This window comes from Lygodium microphyllum, chromosome 11, assembly GCF_053477565.2.
Source record: "Lygodium microphyllum isolate KBCC chromosome 11, Lygodium_microphyllum_v1.1.10, whole genome shotgun sequence".
Classification (NCBI taxonomy): Eukaryota; Viridiplantae; Streptophyta; class Polypodiopsida; order Schizaeales; family Lygodiaceae; genus Lygodium; species Lygodium microphyllum.
The window spans coordinates 16872199-16886706 of record NC_141145.1 but is presented as its reverse complement, the minus strand read 5'-3'; the positions used below and the strand labels follow the sequence as shown (position 1 = coordinate 16886706).

At 46.1% G+C, this 14508-nt stretch overlaps 1 protein-coding gene across 4 annotated transcripts in view; it reads left to right on the top strand.

The window, feature by feature from the left end:
- LOC148028578 (zinc ion binding protein) overlaps positions 1 to 13809 on the top strand; it is a 49113-nt gene extending 35304 nt beyond the window's left edge. Inside the window, exons 9-12 of one of the 4 annotated variants that reach the window (XR_015692506.1) lie at positions 11849 to 11920; positions 12032 to 12145; positions 12233 to 12651; positions 13578 to 13809. Coding sequence is in view for 1 of the 4 variants with exons in the window: in XM_087688847.1 (XP_087544973.1) it covers positions 11849 to 11920; positions 12032 to 12145; positions 12233 to 12328 (282 nt within the window). In the remaining 3 variants the exon portion in view is untranslated. Of the gene's footprint in view, positions 1 to 11848; positions 11921 to 12031; positions 12146 to 12232; positions 12704 to 13577 lie in introns of those variants that run through there. The other 3 variants (XR_015692505.1, XR_015692504.1, XM_087688847.1) reach the window with 3 other exon arrangements.
- Positions 13810 to 14508: the final 699 nt, after the last annotated feature.

Sequence of the window (14508 nt, the reverse complement as noted above, 5' to 3'; positions counted from 1 at the left end):
AGCATTATTTTTGACTGTTTTTTTGATTATTCAGGCCGTTTTTGCTGTTTTTGGCAGTTTTTGACTGATTTTTTGACTTTCTGCAGCAGCTTTTGGCTTATTTTGGTCAGCCTTTGGGTTATATTGCATGTGAACTCACTATTTTTGGTGTTTTTGGTTGCGTTTTGGCTGTGCTCACTCTCCAACCGACCTTCTTTTCTTCTACTTCTCTTTTCTACCTCCTCCAGATGGCCCCTCCGTGCACCTCAAGTGAAGATAAGTTACATGGACCTGATTACCTCACATGGAGTGCTGTTATGAAAGCTTGGTTTGTGCAGAAGCGGCTATGGTACATCGTCTGTGGAGCTCTTGCTCGACCTCTCCGTCCTTTTCCTCTTCCTGAAGACTTTGACGAGGACAAGCATGAGGAAGCGGTGCTCACATGGGACTCGGACGATGCCCGTGCTTACTCGGCGTTGCTTCGGTGTATTTCTAAAGCGGTCTTACCGGCGGTTACCTCCTGTAGGACATCTCCTGAAGTATGGCAGAAGTTGCAGCAGATGTACGAGGCACCTTCCACCATGCGGGCCGTCACACTTTATGGCCAGCTCCAGCAGATGAAGTTTGAGCCGAAAGATACTATTCAGTCTTTTCTTCTTCGTGTTACGCAGGTACAGGACCAGCTTCGGCACATGCAATCTGCTCTTCCCGAGGTGCATCTTGTCGGGACGGTCCTCTACAAGCTCCCCCCGGAGTTTGATGGAGTGGCCAATGCTTTGCGGGCGCAGACATCATCGTCTCCTGTCAGTTTTACACATATGACCTCGATGCTTCTTGAGCATGAGGCATCCTTGAGATTACAGGGGCGGCTTCCGGCACATTATGGAGGTGAGGCTTATGTAGCTTCAGAGAGGGGCGACGGGAAGAAGAAGTCGAAGGCCCAGTGTTACAACTGTGGCAAGAAGGGACATTTGCGGAAGGACTGCAAGAAGTTAGCGGCTTCTAGGAAGAAGGAGCAGAAGACGAAGCGGGATGGTGACTCTACCGATGAGTCCTCTCCTTCATCAGACTCCGACTCCGATCCTCCGACCAAGGAGAAGTCCAAGGCGCGGAAGGGATCCTCTTCTTCGGATCGCGGGAAGGGCTTGGTGGCCCCTTCCTCGGCTGCTTTCTAGTGGTGGTGATGCGGTCATCCCTCACGACTCCTCGGTGCCAGAGAGGGAGTGTGAGCGGGTGTTGGTGGGGCTGCAGTGCCTCATCTATATTTTGATACAGGTGCATAGGTTCCAGAGAGGGACGTCCCTGACGCATCGACGGTATCTGGCAGTGAAATCCTAGAGACTGGTGTTGATTTCTGGGTTCATGATGAGCTGTTCTTCTTGACAGAGATCGAGAGGCTTTCGTCTGGAGCTCACATGAGGGGACACTTTGGTGGTTTGGCCAAAGGCGGGGAATCCATGGTCACATGTTCAGAGACATGTTTGGCAAGATTGGCTTTGTATGTCCTGAGTGACATAGGTGACATTACATAGAGAGCTGCTATGAGTCTTCTCTATTTTCAGGTGTTGTTGGTATGATCGACATCGACATCAGATACTCTCCGAGGCATCTTGGTGGTGGGCTGGCCACTCACCGCTTGGACATCCATGGTCCTTCTGGTGTTTCTTTGTTGTGTAGTTTATGATTCTCCATCATTGTACTATTTTATTGTATCAGATCACACATGATTTGAGAGAGGGTGTTAGCAGATATTAGTCAGCTCATGGTGTGAGTCTGTGTGTTAGAGGCTGGGCATTTTATGTAGCATTTTATGGCACATTTTTGTGGCCATTTATGATGTATTATTTAGCATTTGTTGCTGGCCGACCAGCATTAAATGCTGGCCAACCTGCATTTTATGCTCCCCACTTTTGTGGCTATTTATAGGGCTCCTCCTCCACAGTCTTTGGTACTTCAGCCATCAGTGGAGATCCTTCTGGGAGAGAGGAGCCGGTGCTGAGGAGCCCACGCAGCCAGTGACTCACCGTTGTATGCTGCTGTCTCGTGTTCGATATGGATTCCATTTCCCGAGCATACATCTGAGTTCTCATCTGTCTACTGTGTTCATTCTTTCTTCTGTCTTGTGTTTCAGCATTTATTTCAGCATATTCTTCACGCTTCCATTGCTGCACCACTTCTGACATCCATGTCCGCCTCAAAGTGGCTCAGACAATTATGCTACCAATGCTAACGTATTTCCTGCCATTGCTGCCGTGGACGCCTACTACTTTGACGGCTCTCACTCATCCCATTCGTTTCATGCTATGGAAGAAGGATTCATTGCAGGCAGGCATTTCGTGGATTTCATGGTCACATACATGTACCCCGAAACGCATGGGTGGTGGAGCGATTTTGGATGCAGAAACTCATATGCTGGCTCTTCGTTGGTCTCTTTTTCGTGCCATGTGTGTCGATCATCACCCGTGGACCATCATAGCCCGTTATTTTCTTGAGGACAGCGGGCTACGCCATGGTAACACACGACTTCGGGCCTCCTGGTGGCATGTCCTTAATGCTGACTCTCGATTTTCAAGTCCCTCTTCCTCTTTGTTACTGCACTTGGTCGGCTCTTGGAAAGCGGTGCTCCAAAAGGCCCGTTGGCATCCAGTGGGGGACCGCTTGCAGACTAACTCCTTTCAGCTGGAATTGTTGGCAATATCGAGATTACTTTCATGGGAAGACAAACATCAGCTCAGACCGAGATTCAACCGCATGGCCCGTTTAGGTGTGACTTCGATTGCGGATGCTACCCTTGCCACTCGCAATGTCCTCGCATCGTTTCGGACTGCTAGGAGACTTTCAGGATCCCGCGCGGATACCGTGGTTTATGGGGAAAGCTTTTGTCGGAGCTTCAGGGCAGGCAACCCTTTCCTGCCTTGGCTGTGGATCGTCCTTGGCAGGACTGGGACCTTGCAGGCCGGTTGAGTCTGGAAAAGGCCTCTACTAATTAGGTGTATCATCTTCTCATTCAAGATCACCAATGGCTGGGTGTGAAAGCCAATACTGTTTGGGGACTGCGGAAATCGCTATCATGGTGGCAGGCAACGCTGATGGAGGGCTGGCTGAATAAGGCACCTTTCAAATGCAAGGTCTTTCTTTGGCGGGTAATGATTGGTGGTCTTCCTCTTGCCTTGGCCCTTTCTAAGCGTCGAATCTCGAATGGCAATTGTTTCTTCTGCACCACTACTGCAGAATCGGCCCCACATCGTTTTCTTTCTTGCCCACTCGCCAAGAATATCTGGTCACTCTTGTCGCAAATCTGGCGCGCAGTGGTGGGGTCCTCACTAACTCCTTTCGATTGGGTTTTTGTGCGCCCAAAGTACCCCACACCGCCACAGTTACATATGAAGATCTTATTTCACTTTTTCAGATACTGGGGATGCTGGCACATTTGGACCACGCGCAATTCTTTTCTCTTTGATTCGGGCTCTAATGTACCGAGACATATTGCCAGGCTTAAAGGGCTCTTGCATTGGCAGCTAGATCTCATCCGGCACTCCGACTTGCTCCCTCGGGAGGATTTGTATCCCTGGCATATGGCAATTGCCTCTGGGCCATTGCCATGATTGGTGTAACCTTTTTAGTGCATTAGGACGGGGATTTCCCACACGTTGGCCTAGGGCCCTCGTGCCTCTTGTAATCATGTAATCATGTAATCTTGTACCTTTTTTCCGTAATGAATACAATTACCTTTTACGAAAAAGAGAGAGAGAGAGAGAGAGAGAGAGAGAGAGAGAGAGAGAGAGAGAGAGAGAGAGAGAGAGAGAGAGAGAGAGAGAGAGAGAGAGAGAGAGAGAGAGATTTGATGGCTCCGCCCGTTCGTTCCGTCCTGCCGTCTGGCGTCTGACCTGTCGGCTCTGCCCGTCGGTCCTGGTCGTCTCGGGCCTTTGCCTGCCCCGCCGTTTCTGCGCCTTGATAGATCACGCCTCCGCGGGTCCCCGTTTTTGTGCGCCCGTCTGGCCCCTGCCGTCGCCTAGACCTGCGCGACTTGTCAGCCCGCCCCGTCGACGCCTGATGATTGCCCGCCTGATCCGCCTGTGCTCGCTTGACGACTGCCCGCCTGATCCGCCTGTGGCCGCTTGCTCTGCGTCAGCGTGTAGCGCCTGGTTCAACTGCCCCGTCGACGTCTGAAGACTGTACGCCTGACGAGCGCGCCTGACGAGTGCTTGCTTCGCGATGGCCTGACGACTGCCCACGTGCCTGAAGATCCACCCGCCTGTATTTGTCTGTGGCCGCTTGCTCCGCCTGTGCCTGTCTGCTCGCCTGACGCCTGCCGTCTGAAGCCTGTGGTCACAGAGTATAGGCTTAGCCGCAGCCTGCTCCTACTTGCGTCTTCAGAGAGAAGACAACAGTATGGCTGGCCTGGATATGGATTTTCTAGATCGGACGGTGGCAGCCCTTGGTCCTGATTCCGATACAGAGGAGCCGGAGGATATGGTGCCGTGTACGGAGGAGATGCCTCCGGGTTCTGAACTGCCGCCTATGGGCAAACGCTCCAAGCATACTTCTGACGAGCCAATGGGTTCTCAGGAACGTTCCTATGTGCAGGTTGCCTCTGATCCTGTGGATTCGCAGGAGATTGAATGGGAGCATTTGTTGGACTTTGCCAATACTTTGCTTGGCGATTATGTCCAGTATAATAATGAAACTTTTTCTGACGCGGGAACTGATGATCTGTTGGAAGCCACGGTGGACCCGAAATCAGTCTTGCGGTCCTTCTCGGTGTTTTATGACCGTGCCGTTATACTTTTCTTCACTGGTAGGATCCCAATGCTTTCACATATTTGCCAGTGGATGCACCATTTATTGCAAGGGGAGTGTGTTGAGGAGATCTTCCTTGGACCTCGCGGCTTTTATGAGGTGCTGTTGAAATCGGAAACACATCGAGCTGAGCTCCTGTCCAAGTTGCCATTATTCTTTGATCGCCGCTTGGTCCATGTTGTACCATGGCGCCCTATGGGCGACTTCCAGCGTCTGCTTCAACGAGAATGCCCGGTGTGGGTGGAAGTGGAAAATTGTCCGGCGGTCTATTGGCCATTGTTGAAGGATGCGATGGCAGTTGTGGGAACAGTGTTGGTTCCCCCAAGCCTCAGGGCTATGAATCGAAACCGTTTATGCATGTTATGGGACACGGCTAGGAAAAGGCCTGCGTGGCTTCGCCTCAATTGTTTTGGCATGCATCCTTTGCATTTTCGCTTGAAATGGGGCAACTTTGCAGGACACTGCTTTTCATGTGGTAAATTGGGGCATTTTATGGCCGAATGCCCCGAAAGGCAACCGTCTTCCGAGGATGCGCATGTTGTGCTGCCTAAGGATGACATGGTGCTTGATGCCCCGACACAGGAGGCCCTTCAGCCACCTAATGTCGTGGATAAAGGCAAACAACAGGTCCTGGGTTTGGATTCCCGTAGCACTGATTGGATTGAGGCACGTCAACAAAAAGGTAAAAAGTTGGATGCAGGCCTGGCGGATCCTGGGCCTTATGCTTCACAGGATTCCATGCGCACGTATATGCGCAGGAAAGAAATGTTCACTTCACAGCATGTTGCGCGTACTATGGCCCCGTTTGCCCCCCGTAATCAGTCTACAAGGAAAGTCTATACAGACGGTCCCAAGGGCCTACCTGCAAAGCTGGCGTTTGATAGAAAAGGTAATGTGATTACACCCTGGGATTGGCGTTATCCCCGCCCCACTCCCAAGGCAGTGGATTTTCCTTCTACCTCTAAAGCAGGTCGCCAGAATTCGTTTGCAGTATTGGCTGATTTTCTGGATGAGGGTGTCCTGGATGCTCTCGCGGAAAAGGTGAAATCGAGGCAACAGGCGTCTCGTTCCTGACTTCCTTTTTTGAAGATATATAAAGATAGCCACGTGAAATGTGCGAGGCATTTGCTCTCGCCATAAGCAACATGCCATGTGGATTGTCTTGCATGAGAACCAGTGGGATGTATTGTGTGCGGTTGAGCACAAAAGTCACGGTGAAGCAGGAAAAGTTGTGGATTGTCATGGATTTCGTCTGTTTTATGCAGGGACACATGCTACGCACTATTCGGGCGTGTTGATGATTGTCCATGAGAAATACCAGCCTGTTCTTGTTAAAAATGATGTGCAGGGCCGTTTTGTGGTAATCGAAGTCTTATTTGAAGGAGAGATTTTATGGTTGCTGGGCCTCTATGCTCCGAATGATCCCGCATCCCGACGGGATCTTTGGTCGACTTTGCAGGACTCGATGTCACTTGGCCGAAGGGGGTTTTTGATGGGAGATTTCAATATGTGTGTTGACTTTTCTCAGTCCACTTCAAGGCATTCGGTAATGGATACGCCGGAAAGCCGGGTGTGGAATTCCTTTGCTTTGCGCGTACTTAAGCAAGATCTTTGGTCGTGGCTTCACCCTTCTTTTTCAGGGTTTACTTTTCATTCCGCACAATATGCAACTACTTGGTCGCGGTTGGACCGAATGTATATCATGCAAGGGGATGATTTTCTTCCCGAGATGCTGGAAATGAAGGTCTTGCAGCAATATGCGTTGTTGGACCATTTCCCCCTCCAGCTTGAGATGCGGGCACAACCTATTGCACCTTTTATGCAGTTGCTGGATAGGCTCCCTTTACGTTTCAACTCCTCTTATTTGAAGCATCCAATTTTTCAGGGCTATATGCAGCAATTGATTGAGAGGTTCTTATTGGACTTCGCCTTTGAGGGCTTGGCTTCATTTGCACGGCTGCTCTCTAATGTGCAGCGGGTTGCTCGGCAGTATGGGATTCATCATACCTCTCTTTGTCGGCGACGTCGACATGCAGCAGAGGACTTACTGGCTTTGGTCCGTTCCTTACTCGTGGATTCCCCAGATGATGATTTTCTGCTGTCACTGGAGAGGCGTTTGGCCCATCTTATTCAAGTGTTTCAGTTGAAATCTTATCAGCAGGCCAAGCTGCATAACTTGACTGACACATTGCAAGATAGTGCCTGCCAGTCTCATAAGTTCTTTCGCGCCTTGCATGCTTCTCCTGCTCGCGAAAATATGACTAGACTCCAGGATTCGGAAGGTCGCATGGTCACTGATCCGCAGACCATTGTCAATATGTGCAGAAATTATTTTATGGAACTTCTTGGTTCTTCTCCCTCGCCTTCTAGCCAGGTTACGCATGTCCGCTTGGTCTTCTATCATCTGGTCCGCCAGCAGGTTCCACTTGATATGCAAGCCACTTTGGAGGCGGATATTTGTGAGGAGGAGGTTATGGATGTTTTGTTGCACCTGCCTAAGGATAAAAGTCCTGGTTGGGATGGTCTCACTAATGAATTCTTTGAGAACTCGGCCACCCAGTTGGTGAAGCCATTGGCGGTCATGTTTCAGTAGGTTTGGGAAACAGGGGTCATGCCTTCCTCATGGAAAGAAGGCCTTATCAAACTGATTCCAAAGGTCCCTTCGCCGTCAATGCTGCAACACTGGAGACCAATTTCTTTGATGGGCTCGATGTATAAAATCTTCTCCAAAGTGCTGGCGGATCGGCTTCACAAGCACCTTCCAGCTATTGTGCATCCTCTCCAATATGGTTTCATTAAGGGCCGCAACATTCTGCATAATATCTTAAATGTGCAAATGGCTATTGACTATGCGCGGCACTCCAGTCAGGAAGTGGTATTGATTCAATTGGACTTGGAAAAGGCGTTTGACTATGTGGACTGGTCTTTCATTGCAGATCTCATGTCTGCTATGGGCTTTATCCTCAATGGCGGCTTCTGCTCAATTGGCAGGATTGTCTCTTCCTTTGGGGCAGCACTTCATTAGCCAATCTTTGGCTGATGACACCTTTATGATTTTGCGGGCGGACAGGGACAACATTCGAAAGGCATTAGATGTTTGGATGCTCTTTGGTCAGGCCTCTGGTCTTCGCATCAATGCCTTTAAATCAGCCATTCTCAGTTGCACGGAGCCTGATTTACAGTCATTAGGCTGGCAAGGCCAGGTGGTTTCCCGTGGCTCCATTGTCAGGCATCTTGGATACCCATTGGGGGTGGATGTACGGCCAAAGGACCTACTGGAGTGGATTTCACAAAAACTGGCGGCGAAGTTTATGTATTGGAAGTCGCAAGCGTGGCCATTCCATGTCCGCCTCAAAATGGCTCAGACAATTATGCTACCAATGCTAACGTATTTCCTGCCACTGCTGCCATGCACGCCTACTACTTTGAAGGCTCTCACTCATCCCATTCGTTTCATGCTATGGAGGAAGGATTCACTGCAGGCAGGTATTTCGTGGATTTCATGGTCACATACATGTACCCCTAAACGCATGGGTGGTGGAGCTATTTTGGATGCAGAAACTCATATGCTGGCTCTTCGTTGGTCTCTTTTTCGTGCCATGTGTGTGGATCATCACCCATGGACCATCATAGCTCGTTATTTTCTTGAGGACAGCGGGCTACGCCATGGTAATACACGACTTCGGGCCTCCTGGTGGCATGTCCTTAATGCCGACTCTCGATTTTCCAGTCCCTCTTCCTCTCTGTTACTGCACTTGGTCGGCTCTTGGAAAGTGGTGCTCCAAAAGGCCCGTTGGCATCCAGTGGGGGACCGCTTGCAGACTAACTCCTTTTAGCTGGAATTATTGGCAGTATCGAGATTACTTTCATGGGAAGACAAACATCAGCTCAGACCGAGATTTAACCGCATGGCCCGTTTAGGTGTGACTTCGATTGCGGATGCTACCCTTGCCACTCGCAATGTCCTCGCATCGTTTCGGACTGCTAGGAGACTTTTCAGGATCCCGCGCGGATACCGTGGTTTATGGGGACAGCTTTTGTCGGAGCTTCAGGGTAGGCAACCCTTTCCTGCCCTGGCTGTGGATCGTCCTTGGCAGGACTGGGACCTTGCAGGCCGGTTGAGTCTGGAAAAGGCTCTACTAATCAGGTGTATCATCTTCTCATTCGAGATCACCAATGGCTGGGTGTGAAAGCTAATACTGTTTGGGGACTGCGGAAATTGCAGTCATGGTGGCAGGCAACGCTAATGGAGGGCTGGCTGTATTGCTGAACCGAATGCCAAATTTGACTATCTCGAGAGGAATTGACTACGGATGCTCCGTAAAGACATGAAAGATATGACATTCACTGACTGACCTAATAAGCAAACTGAAGTTGCTGATATTGACCTTCAAAAATGGCAAGAACATGAATGGGAAGCCCAATTAGCTTACATTTTTGAAGGGGAAGAAAGCTCTTCCTCTCCCGCTGTAACAGATCCTGAAACCCCCGACGACTCGATCTACACTCTTAATGGCGAGTTTGACTCTCTAGGGTTGAAAAATGACGGATGGCCTCATCTCCAGGAGGGGGTGAATGGAGAAAATGAAACAACAGGTTGGTTCACATGCAATGATGCAGAATGCCACGATCCTTATTGCCTCCGCGACCACAGGAATAGATTAAGGAAAACAACAAGGCAGACAACACACCTTGAAAGACCTCTGACCTCGGATCCAATAGATAAAGCAGAGCAAGCAGCTGCATTCGATGAATACATAGAAGCCAGGAAGAACTGGATGAGACTAGATGAGTTTGATGATGAATATGACCCTACACCATGGCTCAACATGATGAATGCAGAAGCACCAAAGGTAGAAGGAAAAACAAGGAGGAACAAAATCGGCAATCTACCACTGTGGAATATCGACTCCTTGAAACAAAGAGAAATAGAAGAAGTATTCTGTGAAATGTTTGGCTACTTCAACTCCCTTTACCGGAATCAAGGAATCTCGCAAATCAATGCAGTAAACCATATAACCCATGGATTCATTGGAGATCTATGATATTGGTGGGAGTCTATCGACAACCAAGCTAAACTAATCATTCAAAGAGATCCCAATCTTGGAATGCTTTTCTTTGAAGCACTCTTAGAATGGGTAGGGAGCAGAAATGATGAGGCCAGACACATCATCCAAGCATACCACAGTACAAGGCTATGTAACATAAATAGAATAGATGAATATATAATATACACGAGACATTTGGTGTATAGAAGTAATGGAGAGCATGACCCCATTAATAAGAGCGTGTTTGTTAACTCTTTACCAGCCCCTATCCCTACTCTAGTGATACAAAAAAAATGGAAAACCTAAATATAACATATGATCATTCATATGGAATGATTGCACAAGTAGTAAGAAAAGTAGTTGATGATCTTTGTATACAGTCAAAAGCCAAAAAATTGATAAAAAAGGGCTCATAACTATCTATAGAATTTTGTAAACAGAACATATATACTAGAGATTTTGGATGCACCAAACAAGAATGCAATTGTAAACCCCACAAATTCAAAAAACATAAAAGCTTCTTTAAATACAAGTTCCAGAAGAAAAGACTTTATAGAAGAAGAGCAAAGCAGCCCAATGCTTGCTTCATTTGTGGACAAAAAGGCCATTGGGCAAACAAGTGTCCTAACAAGGCGAAGTTTCCACAAAAATTAAACCTTATGCAGGATGAAGGTCTTCCCCTTCAAGAAGGTTTCGAATACTTCGAAAGAAGTATTGGAGACATCCCTACAAGCCCTCCGTCCAGTGGTGCAGAAGAGCCATAATATTCAGCAACAGAAGAAGAGGAGGTCATACACACTATAAATGCGTTGGATGATCATTCAGAGACTTCAAGGAGAAAAGGACACATATACTATAGAGGATTCTACAAAGGGAAAAATAGGCCTTTTGGAGAAAGGTTTATTACACCACGATTTGCCAACATCTCCTACAAATGGCAATTAGAGTTCGACCTTGAGACAGACAAGCTCCCATCATCGCCTTCATCCCCTTCCTCAAAAGACTCTGAAGAGGAATTTGAAAAAGATGAATTCGCAAGGGAATTCCTTAGAGAAGGACGAACCATCAATCTAAACGGAGAATCACCTATTCAAGATCCTCTCTAAACCAAGAACTCTTGGGGAAATCATAAAAGAAAGCAAGGAAAAATACAAAAGTACTCCTATTTCCGATATCTAATTTTCTACAGAAAAGAAGAACGAGGCAGAACCCAAGAAGCAACATATAGAAAAGGAGTTAAAAAGCCCAGTAGAAGAAGAAGACCAACTCTAGATGTACCGCCTTTTCATGGCCTAGCAGGAGCTATTACTAGCACAAATAGAGAAACAGAACCAATTACTCTCTAAACTAGTGGAAAAGGTCTCTATCAAGGAAGGAGCCACTATCAATGAAAAGTATATAAACCAAACAACACAGCATCGCATCAATGCATTAGGAAGAGCTCAGCTTCTTGTCACACCGGTCAAGATATCATTAGCAAAAAGACCAAGTATACAACTCAATGCTCTACTAGACACTGGGGCCTCTCTTACAGTATGTGAATCCTCCTACATTCCCCCGGAAAAAATTGAAAAAATGAACTAAGCTATCCATGTTTCTCTAGCTTCCAACAAAAAGTTGGTCATTGACCATCTAGCCCGAATATACTATTTTCTTGGAAGCTTGAAAATCCCTATAACAGTATGCTTAGTCAAGGCGGTAGGATTTGACTTAATCATAGGCATGGATATCATCAACCATCTCAAGCCCATTACTTGGGAATTGCATCGTGTATTGAGCGTGTCTACACTCAATCTCACTCTCTCTACTGTCTACTCTGTTTCGAGCTTGGAGCTGCCATCCCCACTTCTAACATGATGTCCGCTACCATTAACACTTATTGCCTTGGGAGGATGTCTTTGTATTCATGTTGTCCAAGGATTTAGATTTTGTATTGTGGCATGTTTAAGTTGACTGTCTAATTTGCTTTTGCTGTTGTGATCTTACTTTTTGGTGTGCCTGAGAAATGCTTTTGATGTCAGAATGGTCGTCCTGATTTAATCATTGCACCCAATGCGGGTATTGCAGTATATTCAAGTTGGTTGCCAACTCTGGTTAGTGTCTTTGTTGTTTTCTGATTCAGAAAGGGAATGCTTCCCAGCTGTCAGGGCTTTGCATTAATAGGGAATGTGTTGGTGGCTGACATGTTGCTGTTCCATTTCTAGAAATTAATAGCTTCTCTCAAAGTACCTGCTGTGTTCACTGACTTTTGTGAAGAGGCAGCGATTCTGGCCTCTGATTGCATCAAGATGATCCTCACACAAGATGTCACAATTCCGGTAATAACATATATTGTTTAGTTGTAGTTCATATGTACACTGAACCCATTGAACTAGAGGTGTCTCAAACTGCAATATTTTTTGCAGGTACAAGTTAACCCATTTCGGCAGCCAATTATACCTCGTGACAAAGTCTTGGAACTACCCACATACTCAAACTGCTTCCTTTTTGGGATTGATTGATTATGAGAATGAAAGTCCTTTTGAAGTCTCGTGTATTGTATGATCTTATCAGGAGTCTGAGTTAAGACCAACGAGGGTATTATTGTCAAAAGATGCTGAAGCATACAAATAGATATTTGGCAGATATGTTTGTGACCGATGAGATCTCTTTACTCTTCAGCCTTATGCTCTCCACCCAAAAGGAGTGGAAGATAGTGTACTGTATAGAGTGTTCAGCACATATAGAACTTAGTGAATGTTAAACTATGGTAGATCTGACATTATAAGAAGCTGTGCCAAAGCTTCAGTTCAAATCTACAGATGGCAAAGGTGGTCTGCATATGGTAAAAGTTTTCCCAGCCAGTTTATAAATTTCTTTTAAGTGTTCTAAGATAATTACTTATGTCTGTTATGTGTCTTCATCATGGGATGTTGGGTAGTTTTTGTTTAGGACTGTTCGTAATGTAGATTGTTTTTGTGGTCAGACCAGTAGATACTAACATCAGTGTTGTGCACCAAGGTGAACTAAAAACATTTTGTGCTTACAAAACATGTCCAAACTTTGTGAAAGTTCACTAAGGCTGGGCTCTATATCAAGCATAGAGATTACGATACGCTTTCTAATTTATGAAGCTCTTGCTTCATGTTGATTTATGAAAGCTCTAGCCTTCAACGTAAACTTCAAGCAGTAGTACTGTATCTGGAGCATCTTATGAAAACGAACCTCACACAGAACCATTATTTTTAGTACAATCGCTTTGCTGTTAGGGCCAATTTTAGGGATGCGACCTGCTTCATTCATCCTGATAACTCCCTCCAAATGGTTACTAGAGCAATCACATGTGCAGAAGGAAAATGTATATATCTAAGGGCCCAGAGGGTAAATTGAAATGAAGAAGTCCTACCATGTAGCCTCTAAATCCACCTCACGCTTTGATGTAATTGATACCAGCACACTAATCCCTTCTGGTTGGTGGAAGAAATCATTAAACAATAATGTAAGGCTGTTATCCTTGCTTGGAAGGGCATGCTGCTGTAATGGGGGTAGCGCTAGAGTGAGATAAGACTTTGATTCCTACAAGCTAACATCAGTTTACATGTGGAAAATAAGTAAGAAATATTCTTTTCTGTTTGGGTTTAGATTGCATCAGATGTCATCAGTTTAGGGGACGTGTGCCAGAAGGCTCGTGATACTAGTAATTCATGTATATGCAGGTTCAGGGAGAGGGAAATGAAATCTGATACAATGCTTTGACACGTATCTCTGCAGGGGGAGAGAGATGAGATTTGATGCAATGCTTTGGCATAGAGATCAATACAAATCTCCTTGATTCTCCCTTATCAAGCTGTGTGGGTTCTTCCACTTGATGGTAAATCCTCATTCATGTTGCATAAATATGTAGTTATTGATTGATTCACCTTCGGGATGCAGACATATCTATGTGTGTGCTAATCTATTTGTGTGAATATTGTGACAGTAATTTGACGTTTTGTATGTTAAACCATTATGCAACAGAATTTTGCATACCAACATAAGACACAAAATATAAATGCAAAATTTCGTACTAATAATTTTGATTTTGAAGTCAAAGATATAGATGATGAAAGTACTACTATGATTTTTTTGGTGGCTAAGGCTAATCCTTTTGACATAAGAGTATAAGAAACATTGGGTGAAACGCTACAAGGACATTCCTTAGGAAAGTAGTGGTACTTGGAAAACATATATAGCAGCAATGTGTGGTGTTTGGGGTGCAAAGTAAATCCATCTTGGAGGTGGACACAACAAAAGAGGAAGTTTCTTTCCTTATGAAGATCTCGTAGTTGGAAGGTGATTCTTTTATTTGTGTATGCGAGGAGGATATGTGGAATGGTTGGATAGAGGATGCTCTAGTCATTTCAACCACGCTATATCCTTTATGCATTGTTGGGGCCATGGTCTAGTCCAAGGCTAGAAAGCTATGATCCAAAACTCTCAAGAGTGCTACTTCGGTTATGCAATTTTGGGGCCATGATCAAAGGGCAAAAACAGAACAAGATATCTTAGTGGCATGACACATCTTTGCATGTTCAATCATATTAGAGCCATTTAAGAATAAGTTATTGAAAGTGAGCTAGTTATTTTGCTTTGGTGCCTTTCGTTGTCATTAGAATAATAAAGATCAAGGAAGTAAGCTTTCATGTGATGTGCACCACTCCCA